Source organism: Antechinus flavipes, chromosome 6 (genome assembly GCF_016432865.1).
Source record: "Antechinus flavipes isolate AdamAnt ecotype Samford, QLD, Australia chromosome 6, AdamAnt_v2, whole genome shotgun sequence".
Classification (NCBI taxonomy): Eukaryota; Metazoa; Chordata; class Mammalia; order Dasyuromorphia; family Dasyuridae; genus Antechinus; species Antechinus flavipes.
Genome location: NC_067403.1, coordinates 183,341,832 through 183,368,730, shown reverse-complemented (window position 1 = coordinate 183,368,730; position 26,899 = coordinate 183,341,832). Strand labels below are relative to the sequence as shown.

The window sequence follows — 26,899 nt, the reverse complement described above, 5'->3', positions numbered from 1 at the left end:
GAAGGAAGGCAGCTGTCTTATAAGGCAGAGGTAAAACCAGCCTTTAAAAAACCCCACAAAGACTCCATGAAGCCAAATCATCCTAAGTTCATTTAACAACAAACAAAGCTGGAAGGACAACAAACAGAAGAGAAAACAGAATCAATCCACAAAGACTCTTACAACTTGCTTCTACCACAGATGATCCATTCTAATCAACCATAGCCAGAAATTCTGGACATGCTTATAGGAGGAGCAGAATTCACACTCAAATATTACCAAAGACGGGAGAAGCACCTAGATTGGATGCAGTCTACCTAGAGCTCCATGCTCAGTGATAAGCAACTCAGGAGGTGTTGGAAGGCCTGGCCTACCTGAAGGAGGGGAAGATATCAAAGGTGTGGAAAAAAATCCCTGGTTTTTGTTTTTTTGGTTTTTTTAATGCAAAAAGTGAGAGGAAAAAAAAAAATCAACAATTAAATACAAAGCTACTTTCCTATCTACAAAAGTCTTAAGAGTTATGGCTGTAAACCAAGAATCCTTGTGGAAACAGACTTTCACAAAAAAAAAAAAAATCAGCAATGGCACAAAGCCAAGCTCAGAAGCCAGCTCACTATGAGAGGCCTGACCCTCCAAACTCAACTCCAACACTGACAAGCCTGAGGGGATGGTGAACATCCATTATTATAAAATCTGAGGACACGGAACTCCCTTAGTGTTTGTCCATACCTGTGTCTATGGACACATGATGCAGACAGAAAATGAGCAGGACCCAAATTCAACAGGAACAGGAGCTCCAAGTGGGTAGCCCCTGAAAGATGCCCACAGGCATCTTAAACTTCCATAAGCTCCACGTGGGCTGTTCTAGGCACTGACTACAAGGGAAAGGATGTGGCAACCAATGAGGAACTCCTAAGAACAAAACAGGCAGCATGGAGGGAATCAATGGATTGGTCAGACAGAGATGACATGATAGCCAGAAGGATGCAATGGCATCCTGGACTGACAGGGGAAAGAGACGAGACTCGTCACATGATACAGGTCCCATGCTCAGTAAGATATCAATTCCTGCAGATGACATTTACTGGTTACTGTGACCTCAAGGGGCTGACATTCTACTGGACAAGTATACAACAACAATAGTGTCAATGACCCTTTAAGGCCTGTGAGTAGTGTCATATATGTGATCTTGAGTCTTACAAGGGCCATAGGAACTACTACGAGGGCAACTATCATGTCTTTTTTATAGATGGAGAAACTGAAGCTAAGTCACATGCAAACAGCTGTGCCCAGTGTTACAGACAGAAGTCAGACCCAAGTAATTTTGACACAAAAGTCCAGCACAGTCTGTAACGATACCTGCTTCTTGTTCACACAAAGTAACATGAGAGGGGGAGGAGGTGGGTCAAGGAAGTTTCCCTGGGGCTAATTCTTGAACAAAACAAGGATGCTGGGACAGGCAGAGATTTCTGAAAAGGGAAGCTTTTAGGTCCAGAACAACACTGACTAGAAAAAAAAGAAACTGAGAACTCAACAAAAGGAGTACAAAAGCTGTCCAAGCATCAAACTACCTGGAAATTAAAGTGGACCAAATAGAAGCCAGTGACTCCATGAAGCAATAAGAAATATTAAAAGATTAAAAGAATCAAAAGATTGAAAAATAGAAGAAAATTTAAAAGTACCGTCAACAGAGCTAAGAAAACAATACACAGCAATTACAATGAAAATGGAAAGCAGGGCCACAACCCAAAGATCCAAAGGTACTGTAACAAAGTGGTAAGGTAGGATTCATTCATTAGGACTCAAATGAAGAGAAATGAACAGTCTAATCCTCCATATCTCCCTCTCCCCTATTCCTCCAACTGGAGGAGGGGGAGACACATGCCCAAGGTATGAGGTTTTCACAACATATGAGTCAGTTGTGCTGATTTTTCACCCTCTTTTTCTTTCTTTCTTTCTTTTTTTTTTTTTTGAGTTTAAAAAATACTGTTTGTGGCATGGGATGGTTTCTGGGAGGGTTACAGGGGGAAAGACAGGATATTAAAAAAAAAAAAGAAAGACATCAATGACATTTCACTTTAAAAAAAAAGCAAAAAATAAATTAAAAGGAAGTTCTAATAAAAGAGAGTAATAGTTCTGCAAACTTTGACATATTTACCTCTCAGAACCAGCAAGTTTTTCCTTCACCCAAGGGAGAGTTGAATCAGATACATGGTTTTATAAGCTGCTGTTTCTTTCTTACTTATTAGCAGATATATCAAATCTTTTATTAATTCCAATAAATATATTGGAATAAAGCATTTTGAAGGAACACCTCTTTCAATGTAATCCACTTTACCAAGGCATATTAGTAGCTCCCTAAAATGAGGAACGATAATTTTCCCCCTTCAGTTAACACAGAGGACCAGAATCTAATACCCACCGACGGTGGAAGAAAACGTCCTGCACACAAATAGGCCTACCTCCATCACAAGTTGGTGAGCACGGGAAACCAGTGTGAGGCCATTGGCATGGTTAAATGTTTCAGAAATGTCCTGTCCAAATGTGTAGCCAGCCCCTCGTGGAGAAATGCCCCATCCACCACGATCATCGGGATCAGACCATAACAGGTCACACATTGGGCCCTACCGAGAAAAACAACGATGTCAAAATGCATGAGGGGATCAGACTACCACTGATGTAGCTGAAAGGGCAAGCCTTGCATTACACAGGTGTCAGCAAAGAGTGAAGAGTCTAGCAGTGAAGGAAGTCATAGTACTAGAATTTCCCTCACCTGAAACATTTCCCCAGAACACCATTTGGCTCTTTCTGACGATATAGTAAATTAACAAATTACTATTACAAATTACTCTATTCAGCTACCAGAAATACTCACTGAGTGTTCCAAGTTCTTCTGCAGTTATCCTTGAGGATTCCAGGAGTCTGGATGGGAGCTGGTGGGGAGCACTCAGCCCTTTCCTTGGAGCTGCAGAGCTCTCCTACAATCCTTCTCTCCCAAGACAAAACTTTTATTCTATTACTAACCTGTTTAGTGTCAACTTTTCTGTTCCTTTTTTAAAAGTCTCTGTCACTTCCAAGGTTTTCCATCTCCCCCAAAGTGCCCCCCTTGTAACCAATCAGGGCAGCCAAGAACAACTAAATCTGACCACTCCACCAGTGGTTAATGATAGATGATGGTGGAAGCAATAGAGGAAGGGGCCTCCTGAGACTGACTGTGGCCACCTGCTTTCTGATCTTCACAATCCATGTTCTCTTCTTAGGGGTTTCTGAAATGGAGAGCTGTTACTAACCTCCCTTGGTGGTTTCTGTCAATGTGTGAGATTACTTGAAAGTAACTGCAAGCTTTCTGACTTAATTTCACACTGTTCCTCTGGCCCACTCCCTCATGTACAAGGAAAACAATTTAACAGGGTTTCTCTCCTAAATACACCTCCACAAAGACAATATCTTCAGGTCAGTCCTTGGCTCTTTTGCCATCAGCCTGCTAAGCTCAATCCCCTTTAGAGATTTTGTCTGGACTGAAGTCCAAGATAGAGGTAAAGAGGAAAGAGAAGTATTTTCAGTATTTTGAGGCTAACAAAGGACTTTGTTCCTGACGACCTTGAAAAGTGAGGCCCAAGAAATTCCCATCTCATAGCAGAGCCTTCAGATAGGATAGGCCAGTTCCCTAACAAATTCGGTTCTTGGGGTTAATGGAATACATATTGGTCTAGAGAAAGAGAACTTACCTCTTTTTATGGCACAGTACCTAACATGGGTAGAATGACACCCCCCAAAAACCTCTTAACTTTACCTCATGTGGAACTTCTTGCAGACGATCTAGGGCTCGGATATGATCCAGTGTATCGATGGATGGAGAAAGGCCACCATGGAGGCAAAATATCTTTAAAAAAAAAAAGGGGGGGGTGGGGTGGGGAGTGGGCGCACAATTTTTTTTAGCTCACTTCTTGCCCAAATCTCATGAAAAGTACCTAAAATAATTTACATCATGCATATCTTATCATAATTTTTCACCTTTTAAATTTAAATCCAAAATTTTATGATTTCCAAAAATCTTACCTATAAGAAAATAAATTTTCTAATAAGTAAGTACAATTAAATTACTTCATTCCAGGGATTATTTTTGTCCAAATATAATTTTCTTATAGTTCTGTGGTAAACTTGTATCACTAACTTTTAAAATTCCCATTTACATAAAGGCTAACAAACCTTCAATCACTATGCAGCCAGGTAGCAAAATATATTGAATCAGAACTTGGGAATCAGGATGAACTGACTTCAAATCTTGCCTAAAACAGCCCCTAGCAATGTGACTCTAGAATTCTCAATCTCTCTGTGTCTCAGTTACTTTATCTCAAAATGGAAATGAAGCACCTACCTCATAGGTTCTTGATCTATGAGAAGCACTCTACTATAGATATGCTGGCTATTATTTCTATTGCTTTATCAGACTACTTTTTTTCCCCCTAATAAATGTATTTACTTTTAATACACATTACTTTATTATCATGTTGGGAGAGAACATTCAAAGCAAAAGGGAAAAACCATGGGAGAAATAAAAAACCAAATTACTTTTTGTAAGACATCTAGAATGTGGGCTCTCCAGAGAACTGCTTGCAAAGAACACATCCATGGTGGTAAAGAATTCACATGACTCTACCCATAATCCCAATAATTAAAAAATAGGGCAGGTCAGTACTGCCTTCAGGCTTCTCCCTCTGTTAATGATCCATGTCTACAGAAGGCAGGTAAGGGGTGAGAAAGTGACCCCTGGAGAGACATCCCATCTTTCCCCTCCAATATGACGATGCTTTTCTGCCAAATGATGAGCTCCTCCTTTAGCTTCTCCCTCCCCCAGCCATTTTGGGAGCTCAGGGCTCCCAGAGTAGTGAAGGACCTAGCAAAGGCAGATATGCACACATGGGGACAGCTGGGTACTTCTCATCAATTTGCCTTCCTCTTTCTGGAACCAAAAGACAGAAGATGCCTGAAGGCAGGGGCCAATTCTGCTCTATCTTCGGGCAAAGCATCAATCACAAAGCGCTTGCTCACAAGCAAGTGCTTATGAAGTACATGTTCACGGCTACCACAGTGTTGGTACCTTAATCTTGTCTGACCCTTACTAGTTGTAAGATCCTGAGCAAATCAAATCATGAGCTTCAGTTTCCTAATCTCTGAAATGGGGATGATGCTCCCTAACTTGCAGGACTATCCCAAGATGGTGGATGATACATGCAGAGTATCTTGTCATGTCCAGAAATTAAATATTAAATTAAAAAAAGGAGAGAGGTGGCAAAGAGCAGCAGATAGAGAGCTGACCTCGAGACTAGGAGAGATCAAGGTTCAAATCCTGCCAATGACCCTGAGCCAGTCACTTTTCCCTTATCCTTTCCCTTTAATTACCAGTTACTATTATAAAAGTGAATAATAAGTGCTTTATAGCTCCTGAGGCAGCTAGATGGTACAGTGAACTGAGTGCCTTGGAGCCGGGAAAACCAGTCTCAGACACTTCATAGCTAAGTGACAAGTCACTGAACTCTGGGCCCAAGTTTCCTCTTTTGCAAAATAGGGATAATAACATCTGCCTCCCAGGGTTGTGGTAAACATCAAATGAGGTATTATTTGGAAAGCTATTAGTACAGTGCTAGGCACATAGTAAGTCCTATAGAAATGCTCAGTCTCTCCCTTATTGTTACAGGTACCAACTTTGCAGAATGATAGATCTGACAGAACTCCATTAACAAACACATAGACGCTACTTTAATTACAGTAAATACATACCTGTCCATCTACTAAAGCTGTGAGTGGGAGATAATCAAACAGATCAGTAAAGTATTTCCAAACATTGGCATTGCCATACTTCCTCAGGCATTCATCATAAAAGCCATACACTTGTGTAATTTGTCGGCTCTCATGGTTTCCCCTCAGTATTGTGATCCGCTCTGGATATCGCACCTAGAAAAGGGAAAATGAATATAGCAGCCTGTTGAAAATTATTACACAGATTAACTTTTAGCCCAATTCTTTAATTAATTTTTCTCTTCAGATGAAATGACAGCAAATTATTTTATAAGAATCAAGAAAACCTCTCATTTCCTATATACAATTTTTTTTCTTTTTAAAATCCTAGTCAATTCTAACTTCCAAATATCTCTTGGGTTTGGGTTTTCTCTTCCCATAGCACTACTATAGCCCTGGTTCATAGTTCTATTCACCCCATTACTCAATGGCTACAAAAAGACCATTTCTAGATCTTGTCTCCAACCAATCTACTGTGCATAAAGCCACTAGTCTCCTCCATCTTTCTAAAACACCACTTCAGTCATTTTGCCCCCCAAACCCAAAAGGATCAAGGTCCCAGTTTTTAATCTTCTTATTCAAAATTCCACTTTGTCGTGAATTCTCTTTCTTGCTCCCCAACAAGATATGGGCAAGTAGTAAGTATTCAATAAATACTTGTTGAAGACTTATAACCATCAGAACACCAACTTGACAAAGGGCAGTGGATTGATCAGTGGAAAACCTAGATGATACTATCATTTTTATGTTTCTTATGAGAAATACTCATAATTGGGAAGCACTTTACCGTTTAATGAATCTAAGATATAAGAACAGAAACACAAAGAAACGGATCAAATCTATGATTTGATTTAAAAACAAAAACAGAAGGCGGAACCAAGATGGTAGAGAACATTTAGATCAAACCTCTTCACAGATTTTGAAGTGAACTCACAAACATTCAGGGCATAATAATTTTCCAGCTTAAGATATCTTGGAAGGAATTCAGGAAAGGTCTGTCTCATTTGTGCAGGGGAGAATGTGTCTGAGTGCAGACACAGCAGGGGGGAATCTAATGGGAGGCTCTTAGTCAAAGTACAGCAGCAATGGATACTCTGGCCTGGTTCAGAAGTGAGTGGATCAGCAGGCCAGCGGGCCAACACAACCACAGAATGTAAATTATAAGCACTGGGATCCCACATAACAGACAGTAATTGGCCAAGCCAAGTCAGAGCAGTGGAAAAGCCTACAGCACCACTGGCTCCAATACAACAGAAAATCACTAAGAGGTCCTTATCCCACTAAAAAAATAAAAATTTAAAAAAAAAAAAGTTGGAACTACCTCCTCTGTGCCTTAGGAGCAGGGCCCAACTTTTAAAAATGAACAAAAAAGCAAAAAGACCCCTGTCCACAGAAAGCTAGTATGATGACAGGGAAGAGCAGAGACCAAACACAGAAGAGAACAGCAATGACAAAATGCCTACAGGTGAAGCCTCAAAGGAGTTGAAAAGGAGTTCAAAAGGCTCTCTTGGAAGAGCTAAAAAAGGATCTTAAAAGAAAAAATGGAGAAAAATGAAAACTATGAAGGAAAATTATGAACTTTTTTTTGGGGGGAGGAGCCAACAGCTTAGAAAAGAAAGCATATAAACTGATTGAAGAAAACAACTCCTTAAAAAAATAAATTTGGCAAAATGGAAAAAATATACTGAATTAAACAATTCCTTAAAAAACAGAATTGATGAAATGGAGAAAAAAAATACACTGAACTAAACAACTCCTTTAAAAATACAAAATGCAAAACAAAGTTAAAAAAAAAGCTAATCAAAGAAAATCATTCTTAAAAAATGGAATTGAATAAATGGAAGTAAATAACTCAATGGGATATCAAGAATCAGTCAAACAGTATTTTTTAAATGTGAAAGAATAGAAGAAAATATAATGAGGTATTCCACAATAAAGGAATGGAGGGCCTGGAATATGATATTCTGGAAGGTAAAAGAATTTGGACTACAACCAAGAATCAACTACTCAGCAAAACTGAGCATTAACTTTCAGAAGATGGACATTCAATGAAATAGGGGATTTTCAATTTTTCTGATAAAAAAGCCAGAACTATGCAGAAAATTTAATCTTCAAGTACAAAACACAAGAGAAATATAAAAGGGTAAATAGGGAAAAAAAAAAAAAACAACACTGATTTTTAAAGATTAAAATGTTTACATTCCTATATGAAAGACGATACTTGTAACTCCTGAGAATATCTTTATCAGAGCAGTTGGAAGGGATAAACTTAGAGGGAATGGGCATAAACTGACTTCAATGTAATGATATAAAAAAGAAACTGAAGGGTGGAAAAAAGTATTACACTGGGAGAAGAGGAAATAGGAAATAACCAAATAACCTATTAGGGAAATAACCTATTACAATAGAGAGAAAGAAGGAGAGGTAAGCATTGTTTGAATCTTAATCTCATCAGATTTGGTTCAGAGAGGGAATTATAACACACACACTCTTAGTTTAATACAGAAATTTGAGTCACTCTCTAGGGAAATAGGAGGGGAAAGGGCAAAGAGAAAGGAGAGGCTAATAAAAGTGGAAGGGGAAAGGAATAAGAAATGGGGAGGCTAATAAAAAAGAGGACAGATTGAGGAAGGTGAAGATCAGAAGCAAAATAGTAGTGAGGCAGGAAAGGATGAAAGGAGAGAGAAAATTATAAAATGTGAAAAATAGGAGGGTGGGAAATATAGATTTAGTAATCTTAACTGTAAATGTGAATGGAATGAACTCTTCCATAAAATGGAAGTGGAGCGCAAAATAGATTAAAAGTCAGAATCTTACAATATATTGTTTGCAAGAAACACATCTGAAGAAGAGAGACACATACAGAGTAAAGGTAAAAGGTTGGAACAGAATCGATTATGCTTCAGCTGAAGTAAAAAGTAGGGATAGTAATCCTGATCTCCAACCAAGCAAAAGCAAAAATAGATCTAGTTAAAAGAGATAAGGAAGGAAACTACATCTTGTACCCTAGATAATAAAGTAATAACAACACTAAATATATAAATAACAGCACTAAATATATATACATGCATCAAGTGGTATAGCATCCAAATTCTTAGAGAAGTTGAATTACAAGAAGAAATATAAAGCAAAACTATACTAGTTGGAGATCTCAACAGCCTTCTCTTAGAATTAGATATATCTAACCACAAAATAAACAAGAAAGAAATTAAGGCAGTAAATAGAATTTTAGAAAAATTAGGTATGATAAAGAGTTCTGGAGAAAACTGAATCAATCTGGAGAAAGACAGAAAAGAATACACCTTTTTCTCAATGGTACATGGCACCTACACAAAAACTAACCATATATTAGGGCATAAAAATCTCATAATCAAATATAGAAAGACAGAAATATTATTAAGTGCATCTTTTTCAGATCATGATGCAATAAAAATTACATGTAATAAAGAGCAATGAATGAGAAATTAAAAATTAATTGGAAAGTAAATAATCTCATCCTAAATAACAAATGAGTCAAACAATAAATCACAGAAACAATAATTTCATCCAAGAAAATGACAATAATGAGACAAGAAAGCAAAACTTCAGGTGTGGAGCCAAGGCAGTTCTTAGGAGATAACTTTTATATCTCTAGATTCTTAAATGAATAAAATAGAGAAAGGGAAGATTAATGAATTGGGCATGCAACTAAAAAATCAGAAAAACAACAAATTAACCCCCCCCAATTAAATACCAGATTAGACATTCTGAAAATCAAAGGAGAGATTAATAAAACTGAAAATAAGTTTAGGTTATGATGTTATGAAAAAACCAACAAAATAGATAATCCTTTGGTTAATTTGACTAGAAAAAGTAAAGAAGAAAAGGTCTAGAATTTCAAGGGAAATAATGAAAAAAAAATGCAGAGGAAGATGGCCTAGCTGTACCACACCTAAAACTATTATAAAGCACTGGTCATCAAAACCATTTGGTATTGGCTAAGAGAGTAATGGATCATTGGAATAGGTTAGGTTCATAGGTTCATAAGACACAATAATCAATGACTAGTAATTTAGTGTTTGATAAACCCAAAGACTCCAGCTTCTAGGATAAGAACTCACTATTTGACAAAAATTACTGCGATAACAATATCTAACATGCAATACTAAGATATAGTCAAAATGGGTTCATGATTTAGACACAAAGGGTGATACTAAAAGCAAATTAGGAGAATAAGAGACAGTCTACTTGTCAAACCTTTGGAGAAGGAAAGAATTTATGGCCAAAAAAGAACTTGAAACATTATGAAATGTAAAATGGATAATTTTTATTACATTAAATTAACAAGGTTTTGTACAAACAATACCAATACAGCCAAGATTAGAATGGAAGCAGAAAGCTAGAAAACAATTTTTATTGCCAGTACTTCCGACAAAGACCTCATTTCTAACATATATATAAAGAATTGTATCAAATTTATGAGAATACAAGTCATTCTCCAACTGAGAAATGGTCAAAGGATATGAACAATGTTCTGATGAAGAAACTAAAACCATTCTTAGTCATATGAAAAAGTGCTTTAATAATGTGGAATGTTGGAGGGGATGTGGGAAAACAGGAACACTGATACATTGTTGGTGGAATTGTGAACACAGCCAGCCATTCTGGAGAGCAATTTGGAATTATGCTCAAAAAGATATCAAACTGTGCATACCCTTTGATCCAGCAGTGTTTCTACTGGGCTTATACCCCAAAGAGATACTAAAGAAGGGAAAGGGACCTGTATGTGCCAAAATGTTTGTGGCAGCCCTGTTTGTGGTGGCTAGAAGCTGGAAAATGAATGGATGCCCATCAATTGGAGAATGGTTGAGTAAAATGTGGTATATGAACGTTATGGAATATTATTGTTCTGTAAGGAATGACCAGCAGGATGAATACAGAGAGGCTTGGCGAGACTTACATGAACTGATGCTAAGTGAAATGAGCAGAACCAGGAGATCATTATATACCTCAACAATGATACTGTTTGAGGATGTATTCTGATGGAAGTGGATCTCTTTGAGAAAGAGAGCTAATTCAGTTTCAGTTGATCAAAGATGAGCAGAAGCAGCTACACCCAAAGAAAGAACACTGGGAGATGAATATAAACTGCTTGTATTTTTGTTTTTCTTCCCAGGTTATTTATACCTTCTGAATTCGATTCTCCCTGTGCAACAAGAAAACTGTTTGGTTCTGCACACATATATTGTATCCAGGATATACTGTAACCTATTCAACATGTAAAGGACTGCTTGCCATCTGGGGGAGGGGGTGGAGGGAGGGAGGGGAAAAATCGGAACAGAAGTGAATGCAAGGGTTAATGTAAAAAATTACCCTGGCATGAATTCTATCAATAAAAAGTTATTTTTTTAAAAAAAAAGTGCTTTAAATCATTATTGATTATCAGGGAAATGCAAATTAAGACAATTCTGAGGTACCATGACACACTTCTCAGATTGACTAAGATTTTAGAAGAAAAAAATGATGAACATTGGAGGAGATGTGGGAAAACTGGGACATTAATACATTGTTGGTAGAGCTGTGAACTGATCCAACCATTCTGGAGAACAATTGGAACTATGTCCAAATGGCTATAAAACTATATGTACCTTTGATCCAGCAGTGTCTTTACTGGGCCTGGATCCCAAAGAGATGATAAAAAAGGGAAAAGGACTTATGTGTGTAAAAATGTTTGTGGCAGGCCTTTTTGTAGTGGGAAGAAATTAGAAACTGAGTGGATGCCCATCAGTTGAAGAATGGCTGAATAAGTTATGTTATATGAATGTTCTATTGTTCTATAAGAATGTTATTATTCTAAAAGTTTCAGCAGATTTTAGAGAGGTCTGGAGAGACTTACATGAACTGATGATGCTAAGTAAAGTGAGTAAAATCAGGAGCACCTTGTACATAGCAACAATAAGATTATATGATGATCAATTCTGATGGATATGATGATCAGAGAGGATATCAGAGAGGACTGTGGGGACTGAGTGTGAATCACAACATAGCATTTTCACCTTTTTTATTGTTGTTTGCTTGCATTTTGCTTTCTTTCTTATTTTTTTCCTTTTTGATCTGATTTTTCTTATGCAGCATGATAATTGTGGAAATATGTATAGAAGAATTGAACATGCTTAACATATTGGATCAATTGCTGTCTAGGGGAGAGGATGGGGGGAAGGGAAGGAAAAAAATTTGGAACACAAGGTTTTGCAAAGGTGAATGTTGAAAATTATCTATGCATGTGTTCTGAAAATAAAAAGCTTTAATCAAAACAACCAACACCACCACTGCACATATCTTTTGATCCAGCAGTTACCACTACCAAAGAGATCATAAAAGAGGGAAATGGATTCATATGTGCCACAATGTTTGTGCCTTTTTGTAGTGGCAAGGAACTGAAAATTTAGTGGAGGCCCATAAATTGGGGAATGGCTAAATAAGTTACGGTATATGAACGCCATGGAATATTATTGTCCTATAAGAAATGGTGAGCAGGCTGATTTCAGAAAAGTCTGGAAAGACTTACATGAACTGATGCTAAGTGAAGTGAGCAGAACCAAGAGAACACTACACAGTAACAAAAGATTATGTGATGATCAACTGTGATAGACTTGGCTCTTCTCAATAATGCAACGATTCAAAACAATTCCAATAGACTTGGGATGGAAAATGCCATCCCCATCCAGAGAGAGAACTATAGAAACTGAATATGGATCAAAGAATAATATTTTCCCCCTTTTTTGTTTGTTTCTTGTGTTTTTTTTCTCTTTTGGTCTGATTTTTCTTGCACAACATGACAAATATGGAAATGTGTTTAAAAGGATTGCACATATTTAGCCTAAAGAAACAAAAAACCAAACACAAACAAATAGCATCAATTGGCAAATGTGCATTTCAGTCCAATTCAACCCATATCTCTGAGCTCTCATTATGTACTGGCAATTGGGATAAACCGTATGAGATAGGTAAGCACCCTGCTCTCCTCCTCCTTTGCTCAAGTTAATCACAAGTTGACCTGATTGAAAGGACAACAATCCCATATTATGCCTTTATGACTATCAACCACCTTTTTAATCCTCAGTTGTGGATTCCCTCCCATCCTCAGTAGCAGTTCTAAATTTCTTCTTTAAGCAAATTAAATTGATGCTTTACAAATTTCTGTACTTTTCCAATCATGTCCTTTCCACCCTAATAAACAAAGAAGTTAAGAAAAAATGACAACCTGAGGGACACACTGATTGTCAGGTTGATGGCACCTGTCCATCATCCTTCTTAGATGACCTTATTTCCTACTTTGTTAACAGTGATACCAGCCAGCATAAATCTGGCTCTTACTCTTCTCTCCAGGGGAATTCTTCACCCTCTGGACCCTGGCTCTCCTTTTGTCTACTTGCTAATTTTCCTGTTCCCACCAGTTTTCTGACACTAATGTTTTCCCTCCATCTCTACTGACTCTTTTTTGCCCAGCCTAAAAGTATGTTCAGTCATATCATTCTAAAAGAATACAACTTTGTTGCTGTTGTCCCCCTAGCCTACGTCGTCATTTTATTCTTGTGTCTTCTGCAAGAGTCACATCTACAAAATGTAGCCTCCACTCATTTTCATTCTCGAATCCCAAGCTTCTTTTGGTTCTCACACTCTAATAAAACAGCTCTAGACTCTCAAGGTTCCCAAGGCTCCTTCTGGCTAACCCCAATATCTTGTTTCTTGGCCTCCTTCCCCCAATCACATTGAGGAATCTGACTGGAGGGCTCTGTGTCCTTCTGGAAAGCCACATCTCCTTGGCTTCTGTGACAACAATGTTCTGGTTTCCTTTGACTCACATGACTTCTCAGTGTCCTGTGCTGTTCTTCCAGCTTCTTCTACTTTCAAGAAGAGTTTTCCTTGAGGTTCTGGCTAGCCTCAGTATTCTCCTTTCTAGAGTTTGTTCATGCCCTTTTCCCCATGCCTGAGTGAGAATGAGTTCTTGGAGAGCAGTATTTATACTGCATTTATTCTAGGCAGCTAAGAATGTCCACTGAATTAGCCTAGACTTTGTATAGTGTTATATTACAACTGAGACAGTACCTAAAGCCAGTGAATGGCACAGGGAGAGATGCATGTCTGAATATGGGCAGAATCAGTTATGAAAAACTTCCCAAAGGACATCCTTGAGCAGTTCTACAGAAAGGCAGTTTCTAAGCACACCACATTTGGAAAGGGTGCCAGTCCAAAAGAGGCACTTTTTAAAATAAATACACATACAAAAGCTACCCTCAATTGTTGCATATGTGTGCAGGCACAAAACAAAGGAGGAAAACTGCTTCCTCAAGGATTCACTTCTTCTGAATGTTGTCCGATACAACTGAGCAATCTGTACAGCTCTTCCCTGACAAGGAGAATATAAGTCATCCAGGGCAGGGACTGTGTGCAATGATCTTTCTGCCTCCAATGACCTCTATTCCTGGTGATGTTATAGGGTTTGCATGTAAAATGCTGTGCCCAGCAGAGGCCAGACTCTAGCAAGCATTACTAAATAGCAACTTTTCCAGCTTTGAGATGGAAATCAGGAATCAACCAAGCTCCAATTAGGAATGCTGGGCAACAAGCAGAACATGGAAATTTTGGACCTCAGTAGCTCTTAAAGATTTCTTTCCAACTGTTTAAAGAGCTCTATTTAAACCTATTGGGAGACAAATCTCTCAAGCTAAAATTACTCCTAAAAATCCCCAAAATGGCCCATAATATACAGTATCCTTTCAGTATATGATTAGAATTGGAAAGAGACCTAGATCACTTTAAAAGGAGGCAGCCCATGAGAAAAAAGGTAGACTTGAGATTATCTATAGAAATCAAAAAAGCAATGGTGCCCTCAGAAGCTACATTTGGGAGAGAAAAAGGAGAGGGGGAACATGACTATAAGTAGAAACATATAAATCCATACAGACAGTAACACTGGAAATTCATTTTATGGGAGGTGTTGCTGATTATAAGGACCAGCCAAAGGCAAGAAATCTTTGGAATCTCTAGAGAGGGTTGGCTGTTGGGGCTCCTTCTAAGTGACCACATAAAAGCAGGTCTGTCAGACAAAGTGAAGGGGTTCTTCTGGTGCAGGTATGGATATGTGTGAACTTGCCTGGATTCATCCATGTGTGGGACACTGAAACCTCCAAGGGTTTGAGTTCTTCTCTGGGTACCAAGCCACCATAATAAATAAATTTTCTCAGACTTTTTTAAAAAGTCAATTTAGTCTAGGACTAAGTTACTTTTAGCTGCCTCAGGCTATCCATGAACCCTCTGGAGAGATGACCCAATAATGGAATTTAAAAACTTTGCATATGTCCATGCTACGGGGTGCCGATCAGGCATGAGACTAGTGGTCCCAAACAGTAACAAATAGTTCTTCAAAAGAATTCCATGGGTCATGTGGCCTCTGTCCAGGGCTCCTCAGTAACAAACCTGATATTCTCCATCACCCAATGTTGTTGGTGGTTTGTTACTGTATATGAACTTGTTTTATGTTCAAGTACAATTAGTCCTAGAAAGGACTGACGCTGCAGGAGGTCCATGTTTCACTTTGTCTTTTATGAAGACATGGCTCTTCGTGCCAAGGCCAATCCCTCTACAAGTACAAGTGAGCCTGGTCTGTTCAGTAGTCTCCCCCAACACATCATCCCCTCTGTCATCTCTATCCCTCCCTTATTTTCAATCTCTCCCTGTCTACTGCTCCTTCCCTAATCCCTATAAACATACCCTCATTTCTCTTAATCTGAAAAAACCTTCAGTTGACCCTTCCATCTCCACTATCATCTATCTCTCCTGCTCTTTGTCACTAAATTCCTCAAAAAGGCCTTCTACAATTGGTGTTTCCACTCTCTTTTTAATCCCTGATAATCTGGCTTCTGACCTTATCATTCCACTGAATCCATTCTTTTCAAATTTGCCAATGATCTTTTGGTTACTAAATCCAGTGATTTTTTTCTCACTCTATTCTGTTTGACCTCTCTGCAGCCATCAACATTTTTAATCACTCCTCTTAAGATAGTCCCTTCTCTCTCCCCCTCTCCTTTTACCTATCAAACAGTTCCTTCTTTATCTCTTTTGTTGGATCCCCTTTCCAATCATTTCCTCTAATCACAGATATCCTATACATAACCTATATGTACATATTTGTTTGCATGCGGAATGTAAACTCAAAGAGAACAAGGATTATCTTTTGCCTCTTTTTGTGGCTTCTTCACTTAACACAGTGTCTGGCAGACATAGTAGGTACTTAATAAATGTTTGTAAACTAAGTGAATAAAAAATCCAAAATATTACAACATAAGAAAAATTCTAACTGTAGGGGAGGCGACATGACACAACAGCTCTGATGTCAGAAAATGTGAGTTCAAATCCTAGCTCTTAGGTTTACCATCTGTGTGATCTTGAAATAATCCTTTGCCACTGGCTGAACCGCCTTTTTTCCTCTGAATTCTGGCTGGAATCTAAGGTCCATTCTGAGTCTTGACTAGGATTCTGTGATCCCATTAGTGGTTCTTCCCTCTAGGAGAAGAAATCTTTGGTCTCAAGCTGGAGTTTTCTTTGTTACAAAGGACAGAGTTACTATAGGTGGTCTGGTTCTGACTATGAGGAGGAGCCAACACATTGGCTTGGGTATTCTTTCTTTTTGATCTCTTTTGTGCTAATCTACTTCTGTGGTATTAGATTTGTTCAGTGAGAAGGGAAGAATAGCCCCTGACAAGATTATGAGAAGTTTATAAAGAAACAGGATTTTGTTTTGTTTGTTTCAATAAAGTAACTTCCCCAAATTACCTTCGGGAAGCTGATCTGCAGCTGAAATTTTTTCTTCTTTCTTGCTTCCCCCATTAGAAAGTGAGTCCCTGAATATGTTTTACATGACTGTATTTATATACCCTATTTAAAATTCTTACTATTTTGGAGAGGGAGGGAGGGAGGGAGGAAATTTGGAACTCAAAAAGTTTTTTTTAAATGAATGCTAAAAATTATCTTTACATGTAATTGGAAAAAATAAATTAATAACTCAAAAAAAGCAAGCTCCTGGAGAGAGAAAGACATCTGACTTTTCTACCAAAACACCAGGCACATCCAAGTTTTTGTATTTAAGGGCACTTCATAAATTCTTTCCTCCCCTTCCATTTCTCCTTACCCCCTTTTCCTTTCTGTCATGTCACCCAGGTGGCAAAAAGAACAACAGAACTAATTCAGCCATTCTGGAGAACAATTTGGAAATATGTCCAAAGGATTATCAAACTGTGTGTACCCTTTGATCCATCAGTGCTACACTAGGTCTGCATTCCAAAGAGATCATAAAAGAGGGAAGAGGACCCATATGTGCAAAAATATTTGTAGCAACTCTTTTTGTGGTAGCAAAGAATTGGAATTTGAATGGATGCACACCAATTAGAAAATGGCTAATAAGTTGTGGTATTTGAATGTAATGGAGTACTATTGTTCTTATAAGAAACGATAAGTAGGGCTGTTTGAGAAAATTCTGGAAATACATGAATCAATGCTGAATGAAGTAAGCAGAACCAGGAGAACACTGTACACAGTAACAGCAAGATGGTGTGATGATCAACAATGACAGACTTAGCTCTTCTTAGCAATGTGGTAATCCAAAACACATGTCCAACAGACAACCCCATCCAGAGTAAGAACTATAGAATCTGAATGCAGATTCTTTATCATGCTTTTTCCCTTTTGTTTTTTTCTTTCACAACATGGCTAATATAGAAATAGGTTTTCAATGACTGTGTATGTATAACTATATCAGATTGCTTGCTGTCTTGGGGAGGTAAAAGAAAAAAAATTTGGAACTCAAAATCTTACAAAAGTAAATGCTGAAAACTATATTTACATGTAATTGGAAAAAATGTAAAACAAGAACAAAAAGACAAAAGCAGCAGAAAAAAGACTTTCTCAAAACAAACAAAAAACCACTACCACCAGCAACAATTTACTTGGTAATAGGAGCACCATTAAGCCTGGACTTTCAGGGTCCAGTTTCTCTGGATATATATCACTATAGGTTGTTAAAATGATAATGTAAAATGATTAAATCCCTGGATTGAATATAGAGGGGGGTGCAGGAATTCCTTCAAATTCCATACTAACTTCCATTGGCTCCTTTGTAATAGGAACTCATTCACATATGTGTGTCTTCAGTGGGTCTCCCTCTTCTGTGGACTCAGCCCAAGAACAAGGTTATTTTATTGCCTTGTCTTATCTGTGTTGCAAAACTAAGTTTAGGGCATGAATTCTCATTGGAAGATGTTAAAACTATCAGTTCATTCCAATCCACCAGCTAACAAAGCTGATCTTCACTCAGAGTTTTTCAAAGTTGTTTGGCTGCTGCTTAGAAGAGATAAAGTTTGGAAATCAGAGCAGCTTCCAAGAACAGAGAGGCCAAGGGCACCTGTCCAATTTACCTTTTTTATCCTCTTTTACTCTCTGTTGTTTTCCCCATTTAACTCTGGAAAACTAAGGAAATGTCTTAGAAAAAGACGTTTTCTTGAGAAAGGATCTTGGGGTAAAGGCAATAAATAGTTCTTTTTAAATTTTTTTTTTTGGGGGGGGGAGGAGATTTTGTTTGCCCACATGACTCAGTCTGAATCATGGCACTGAATTTATATGTTTAACAAACTGCCAGAGTACGGTTAGTTCCAGCTGTCATATCTGAACATCTAAAAGAAAGGAAGATGAGAAGGCCCTGGGAAATCACAGGTTCTTGAGCAAGAAGTCAAATTGGGACAATGACTTATGTGGCAAAAAGGGAAGCTGTGCCTGGAAATTAAGACAGTGTCACCTCTGCTGACTCTGTAGCAAAGCAAGGCAATGAAGCAGAGACATTGGTATTCAATACCAGCCATGTGGGATCTTGCAAAGAAGCAACCATATTTGGAACCCATGGGCTATATATGTAGATATGACATACCATCAGTTGAATGAACAAAAAATAATAATGAATGAGCAAGAAATACAGAATATGTGGGAAAAGGAGAGACCAAAACTAACTGCCTTGAGCCACAGGCAGTATGAGGAGAACAGAGAAATACAGTAATGTTAGTGTGCCCCGAAGAGGGTGAGATGATGAGCATATTTAGAAAGAAAGCTGGTTGAACAGCTTCACTGCAAAGATGCAAGCTCCAGAAACCAAAGGAGAGGAGAAGCAATGCAGGTCCTTCGGGAAAGGAGCCCACCAAGCAGCCAGCACTGTCAGTCAACAGGCCAATATCATAGCCAGTTTTTGTCATTCTTCAGTAATTTGTTCTAAGGGAACATGATAAAATTTGTTGAGCTGGATAAGGAATAGGAAGTACTCTCTTTGGCTACAATTATTTCAGGCCAAAGGCAGAGCTTTCCTGAAACCCTCAATACAAAATGTACAATGTCCACTTTAGAATCACTACAGTAAGAAGGGATCATGGGAGATCCCATGATGAACCATGGAGGATCCCATGATGAACCATGGGAACTGTGGGAAAGAAGGATCAGAGAAGGGAAGTAATCGACAAGAAAGGAAATTCACTAAGGAGACAGAGAAGTAATTCAGGGGCCATCAGGAGGACCTGGACTCTAAGACATTTCAAAAAAAGCAGAGAAGAATTTGGGGAAAGCAGGGTTATAAATAAAACGGACAGGTCAAACTAACACCAAGAATTCAGGTTTGCCTAAGAGGACCATAAAATATAACACCATCCTGAACTTAACAATGAACACTCAACATTTTCCTTGATTTAACAATTAAAATGCAATGCCTTTTCATTAGTTAGAGTAAAAAAAAAAAAACTATACCTTTAATGATACAAGAAGAGTCACAGTCTCCACTGAGTAATAGCCTCTGTCCACATAATCACCCATAAAAAGATAGTTTGTGTCCGGCGATTTTCCTCCAATTCTAAAGAGTTCCATCAGATCATGAAATTGGCCATGGACATCACCGCAGACAGTGACAGGACAACGAACCTCTTGAACGTTGGATTCTTTTGTGAGTATTTCCTTAGCCTGTTAGAAAAATGCAAAACATCATTCAAGAGAAAATCTTCAGAGCAAGAAGTGGCAAGCTCATTTAAAGAGTAGGGACCTGCTCCCATCAAAATGCAATTTGGGGATTTTCTAAATACTGTATAGTATAGAGAAGGGAGGGAAGGGCAATGGGAAAAGAGTATACCAAAAACACAGCAAAACTGGGCAGAAAAGAGGTTGCTTTTCTTTGCACCCCAGGTACTCAGTACAGTACAAGGCACTGAGTAAGCACTTAAATGCTTGCTAATTCCAGCTTTGTCACTTTCCCACATACACACATTTGCAAATTTCTTCAAAGAAGCCATTTTGCACCCCGTCATTCCAGTTACCATTTTATTTCCTGTCTTAACTTGGCTTTCATTTTTGACCCAAAGAATTTTTGTAACTGTTTCACAAATTCAAAGTCTTGTCTAATTAGTTAACATATCCCTAGTGAAATAATATAGCCCCCCAAGCCAACAAAAGCCATAGCCCCTCAGCAGGCCCATAACCTAGAACTCTATAGGTCTACTTTTATGCAGAAGGTCACAAGAATTTATCAGGTTTCAATAACAAAAGACCAAGACCAAAAACTGGAAAAAGTGAAGTGAGATAAGAAGCTGGCAGCCCTACTAAGGGGAGGACAAAATAACAGTCAGTTACAACATAGAATCTGATAGAGGAGGTAACTTATCCAACTCCTATATTTAAAAAATGAAGGAACTGAGGCCAGTTCCTTGGGAACTCAAGTTCCCAAATCTGAAGTCCGGTATTCTTTTTACCCTCACAATCTCACTTGAAAAAGTTGCTGAAAGAAACACCATATAAGGAAACCCCAACTCAAAACGTCAGATAATACAATAGAATTCTTCCTCTTTCCTCCCTATGTTCCCTTGCCTCCCCACTGAAAAAAAAAGAAAAAACTCTTGCAACAGAAATAATCAAGCAAAAAATGATCACATTGGTCAAATCCAAAATTTTATATTTCATTCTGCATTTTCTGTCATCTTTCAACGATTAATGTTCATGACAATGACCCTGAGTTAATTTAAAAAATACTATCCAATAAGGTTTTTTTATTAAAGATATACACGTGATAATTGTTTACTTTAAATAGTTTTATTTAATTAACACTTATTTATATAAGGAGTAGCCAAGTGGTACAGCCAATGTAATGCCCTTCCTGAAGTCAGGAAGAGTCATCTTTTTGAGTAATATCTGGCCTCAGGCACTTGACAGTTGTGTGACACTGGATAAGTCTTTAACCCTATTGGCATCAGTTTCCTCATCTATAAAATGAGCTAGAGAAGAAAATAACAAAACACTCCAGCATCTTTTGACAAGAAAATCCCAAATGGGGTCACAAAGGGTCAACAACTGAAACAACAGAACACACACACACACACACAAATACACAATTAATGTAACAGAATTTTGAAGATTTCTATCAAAAACTCATTGAATAAATTTTTTATGAAAAAGCCTAATTTCTATGAAAAAGCTCTGAATTATCCAGAAAAACCTCACTCCCTGTTTTGAATAATGAAAAGATTATGAACTAAATTTGGAATGAGAGGACCTGGGATTTAATTCTAGCTCTATCACTTGCTACCGAGAAAAGTCAATGAATAGAGGTGCTCATTGCCCTCTCTAAAAATTGAGGGGCTTGGATTAGATCAGGGGTTTTTAACCAGTTTCTGTGTCATGGAGTTCTAGAAATGTTATGAAGCCTATGAACCTCTTCTCAGAATGTTTAAAAGCAGAAAAATGAAATACAAAGGATTACAAAGGAAACTAAAATTCAGTTTTCAACTTTTTAAAATAGCTTATTTTCAAAATATATACAACATTCATCCTTGCAGACCTTGTGTTCCAAATTTTTCTCCCTTCCTTCCCCCCACCCTCTCCACTAGACAGCAAGTAATCCAATATATGCTAAATGCATCCAAATCTTTTTTTAAAAATAAAGTTTTTAGGTCTTCCAGTAAGAACCTTCAGGACTAGTTGACCTCAAAAGTTCTATATATCTAAGGTTTTTGTTTATAAAACTCAGACAAGTTCATTAAAAATACTTTTCTACAACTTATTTTTATTCATTTTAAGATCTAGTTTCTAACACACAAAATTGACAAATAAGCAACTCTATACATTTGCATTTCTATTTCAAACTAAGTCAACCCACATCACTTACAAACCAAAAATAAAACAATATGTCTGGAGAAATTAAAATGTATTTCTCTTATTTCCTGAACTCAGGAAATCTGCCAATGTAACTATCACATGATCTCGATAACATTCAGGAAAGCTACACAGAATGTTGCCAGGGAAGCTTTTTTTTTTCCCCCTTATTTTTCTTTTAAAAAGTAATCTCAGAATGTGGAAGGAAGCTTACCCAAAGAACAAGATGCATCGATGCAAATACAACTATCTTAAGAAACATCAGGATTCAGATTTAATGTAAGATCCAATCTAGGCTCCTCTAAGCACAGGGTCTTTCCTGGTTGTCCTGGTTATCCATGTTCCTACTCAGAAATGATTTTATACTTACATTGTATCTATTTTGTATGTAGGGTTTTGTGTGTTTATTTAACCTCCTTCTCCTGAAAGAAAGTAAACTTCCTGAGGACAAAGGATTTGTTTCCACTACCACCCCTTTCCCCTTTAGCCCCAATACCTTTCTCCCAGCAGGCATTTCATAAAATGCAGGAAGGAGAAAGATGCTCCTGTCTTGGTAGACAGGTAGGTGGTAAGCGTCAGGTACAAAAGGTTGCAGATACTGGCAATTCCTTTTGCTTCATTTAATTGATTTTCTTGTAACAAGAAAGGGCTCTATTGGGGAGGAGAGGACACAGCAATAGCAAAAACAAACAGCATCAAAAACACTTTTTCCATGGAGTGTCAGCCAGTTTCTCCAGATAATCTCTAAATTAGCTCAGCAGCAAACAGGCTTTCCACCCACTTGTCTCATGCCTGTACCATGTAGTTAATAACTCCAATACAACTGAGTTTATACAATGGTTGTTTCTGAGGAACAAATGAAATAATGTCTTAACAAGTGTTCTGCAAACTTGAACATTTAGCCAGAGTGGCCTGATGAAGAGCAAGATGAGCCTAGAACCAGGAAAACCTGGGTTTAGGTCTTACCACATACTGGCTTTGTAACCTTAGAATGGACTCAAGGCCAATGTCGGCTGGTCAAGAAGCCACCAGTGGTGGGTCCCAGAGACCTGCTCTTAGGCTGTCCCATGTACCATTCAACAATGGCTGTGGGGACCAAGGAATAGATGACAAGCTGAAACAACCTGAAAGTTATCATGAAGCCATATGAAATGAAAAATTGGGTTGAATCTGGTCAGATGAAATTCAGTAGGGATAAATATACAGGTTTTTTTTTAGACTTGGTCAGTACAAGATGGAGTGGATGAGCAGGATAAAACAAGAGTACCTTGCTCACCGCTAGTTCAGAGTGGAAGAAAAGAGACCAGAAGAGAATGGGAAGAATCCGTGGCCTCTGTCATGGTCACACTCTGAGAAGGGAGGAGTGTCCTGGAAAAGGCACTGATTAATTAGAGAGAAAGCCAAGGGCTTGGAGCCAATGCCATGAGGGTCAGCTGAAGAAACTAAATATATTTAGCCTGGAGAAGTGCAGGGAACAAGACAGCTGCATTCAAGTATCAGAAGGGCTGGAAAGAGGTGAATACAGGCTGGATAGGACAGAGCTGTCCCAGAATGAAAGAGGCTGACTTCTTTATGGGAGATATCCAAGCTAAATGACTATCTAGGTCAGGTGTGTTATAGCTGGGATTCTTTTCCCAAGATAAGTCTGCTGAGGTTCCTTCTAATTCTAACGTTCTTAGGTGTTTGAGTTTACTTGTCTCAATACCCCAGGCCTCACCCAGAGTCTAAAAATTGCAAAACAATTTTGTTTCCTCACCGGGGACAATCATACACAGTGAAACCCTAGGTCTAGGACAAATCGAAAATCTAATTAACCCTTCTCCTTCTCCCAGCCCATTTTGCTGAAGAGAAAACTGAGGCTGAAAAGGTTAGGGAACTCAACCTAAAGTCACCAGAGAACCTAACAGCCTGGACTGTTTTTTTCTTTTCCTTATTTTTCTTTTAAAACACAATCTTAGGATGCAGAAAGCAGCTTATCAAGAGAACAAGATGTATTGATGTAAACAAAAATTACCCTAAGAAACATCAGGATCTAGATTTAATATAAGACCCAATCTGGGCTCCACAGAAATTCTTCCAACTCCCTCTCAGCACAAGGTCTTTCCTGGTTCTCCTGATTATTCATGTTCTCATTCAGAAATGATTTTAAACATATATTGTATCTATTTTGTATGTAGTGATTTGTGTGTTTATTAAACCTCTTTCCCTTGAAAAAATGGAAGCTTCTTGAGGACAATGATGGGCATGTGAGTGCTAAAGTTATTCTCATGAAGGTCCAATATTAAACTGTTGAAATTTTCTTACTTCTCTGTAATCTGCCAGCTCCTTCTTTCATGAACAGATCTAGCAATGCCCTGTGCTTTATCCAGAGAAGCAGGCTGGGATAAGGTGAAAGGCAGAACACTAGTTTCCACCTTTGCATCTACTAGCTGTGAGATACTGGGGAATCAACTTGCTTCTGAATCTCAGCTTTCTCATTTAGGAAATGAGGGGACTGACTCTTTCCAGCTCCAAACCACACATTTCTCTCAACAGGATCTTTGATCTACACTTGCTGAAGCACACAGAAGATGCAGTACATTACTATAGAGTTTGAGTTGGAAGGGGTCTTCAAAATCAAGTTTCATCCTTCTTTTAAAAATGAAGAAACTACAGGCCTTGAAAGTCACAGTATTTACTCAAGTCTTTGGACTGGGACAGAGAAGAAGGGAGACTGAAAGCATGGAAGCCAGGGACTCTTCTACAAGTAATAAACAAGACAAAGGTGGTGACCATGGGAATTGTTGGGATTAACCCACACATCTATAGGGCCAGTTCCAAGTTCTTTGCTGTCATTATTTCAGTCACTATCTTGGTTTATTCTATGCTGAATATAATCTGAATGCCAGCTAAGGGTTTCTCTTGAGGGGAGCCCTGATCTTAGAGAAGAGATTCAGAGTGAGAAGAGGCCTTATCCCAAGAATCCCAGAATCAATGACTTAAAAGTGGAAAAGACTTGGTCAGTCATCTAGTTCAATACCCTCATTCTTCAGCCCAGAAGTGAAATGAGGGCAGAAAGGAAATTAGATCCTGGGATTCTGAATCCAGCACATTTTTCCCTGTCCCTAAAGGAAGCTGCCTATCAACTTCCCCAAAGGAAGGCTATTTAAGAGAAACTTGGAAATAAGTTTTCAATAGCTATTTTGCAGAATGGAGATTGAAAGCTTAAAGCAAGAAGTTCAAATCAAGGAGGACATTCCAGGAAGCCAGCCTGCAGGGCTGCTGACCTCAGTGAAGACTGTGCCATAAGCAAACCTGTAGCTAGACTCATCATGGAACAACTTCAACAACTTCAAGTCCAAGGCCACCTTTCTAGGAGAAAAGGAAAGTGGTGGAGAAAGTCCCTTGGCTCCCAAAAAAGTGGCCAGGTGCTTCTTCTTCATCCTCACCCTTTTGGGGAAAGATGAATTATAAATCTATCCTAAGCCATTGGAAGAGAATGCCCTGACATTGTGACACCATTCTTCTTTCCCCTCTATCACATAGCTTGGGTGAGTATGAACAAAAGGTCTTCCCCAAAAGCATTACTGTAAAGACAAATGGAAAAGGGAGAGTGGTGGTAGCATAGGGAAAAGGGGGTCAAGCAACCTGGATTCCACCACTGTGGCTATGGGAAGATGACTAAATACAGAATTCTAGATCTGAGGGGCCTGACAGATCACTCCTTTTCTCTGAGTGCCAGTTTCTTCTTCTGTAAAATGGTGATTGTAGTGGGAAGAATGAATATAAGATTTCATGGCTCCCTTTGCAGTTTTAAAAGTTTCATTATTTTACAACACAAAAACAGGAAATTTTCAACTTTTACACATGGGTAATTCTTTAAAAAATATTACTTTCCTCCCAAACTGAAATGTTTTCAAAACACTCACTCGAGTTAACATAAAAAGATATTACTAAAATCAAAGATCAGCTGATATGCTACCAACCAGACTCTGATCCTATAGCAAAACGACAATTTTATTTTGTGTGGAGAAAAAGATTGACCCGAGTCAACACAGTGGCATCCAATAAATATTTTCAGTAAATACTAATGTATTTTATTTCACTTAATCAACCACTGATACCATATTATTTTGGCATAGTAAGTGCTTACTAAATGCTTATGAATGGATCACAACAAAGAGCAGCCTGCAGATTTTTGCTTTTAGCATGATTTTTCTTCTATGTAATGAATATTACTTTATGTAATGTCTGACTATGTAATGATAATAAATCCTTTCTAATTATTCCTGAAAATGAGAATTCCAGCACTGGAAAGACTTGCCAAATTCCATTAAAAACATGTAATCCTTGCTGACACAGAGACCCCGAATCCTCTTGATTACACCCCTACCATATTACTCACCTCCAGATCCTCCTCCTCCTCTCACAGACCTCCAGCTACCCAAACTCAGATTGCCCTCACCTCTATTCTCCATCATACTAACCTGGGCCTGCTGATCATCTCTCTCTTCTTCAATCTTTAGTCCATAGATGCAAAAACAGTCTAAGGCAGCAAAACATGACAATCCTTTGCTCAACTATCTGCACTGGCTCACCAATGCCTCCAGAAGATAGCACAAACTCTTTAGCCAGGCATTCTAGAGCCTCCATGATCTGGCTACTTCCCATCTACAAGTCAAATCTTATTTTATTCTCTTCCCTTTCACAGACTTGACCTTCCAGTCCAATGGGGCTGAGTTGTTCTTGGTGCCCTGTGTATATTCTCATTGGTCACTGTGTATATCCTCATAGAATGAGAGTTTCTTCCCTCTTCCTCTCAGCATCCCAGCTTTTCTCCAGAAATCAGTTCAAGTTCCAGCTCCTCCAATCCCCCTCCCCTTCTCCACCCTCCAACTCTAGTAGTGTGCTTTCTCTCTCCAATTTTCCCATTCCA

At 38.3% G+C, this 26,899-nt stretch overlaps 1 protein-coding gene across 1 annotated transcript in view; it reads right to left on the bottom strand.

Moving 5' to 3' along the window:
* PPP2CB (protein phosphatase 2 catalytic subunit beta) overlaps positions 1–26,899 on the bottom strand; it is a 42,356-nt gene that overhangs the window by 3,393 nt on the left and 12,064 nt on the right. The window contains exons 2-5 of the mRNA XM_051963752.1: positions 19,597–19,806; positions 5,761–5,934; positions 3,773–3,862; positions 2,442–2,603 (exon numbers count right to left, since the gene is read on the bottom strand). Coding sequence (XP_051819712.1) covers positions 2,442–2,603; positions 3,773–3,862; positions 5,761–5,934; positions 19,597–19,806 — 636 coding nt within the window. The remainder of the gene's footprint in view (positions 1–2,441; positions 2,604–3,772; positions 3,863–5,760; positions 5,935–19,596; positions 19,807–26,899) is intronic.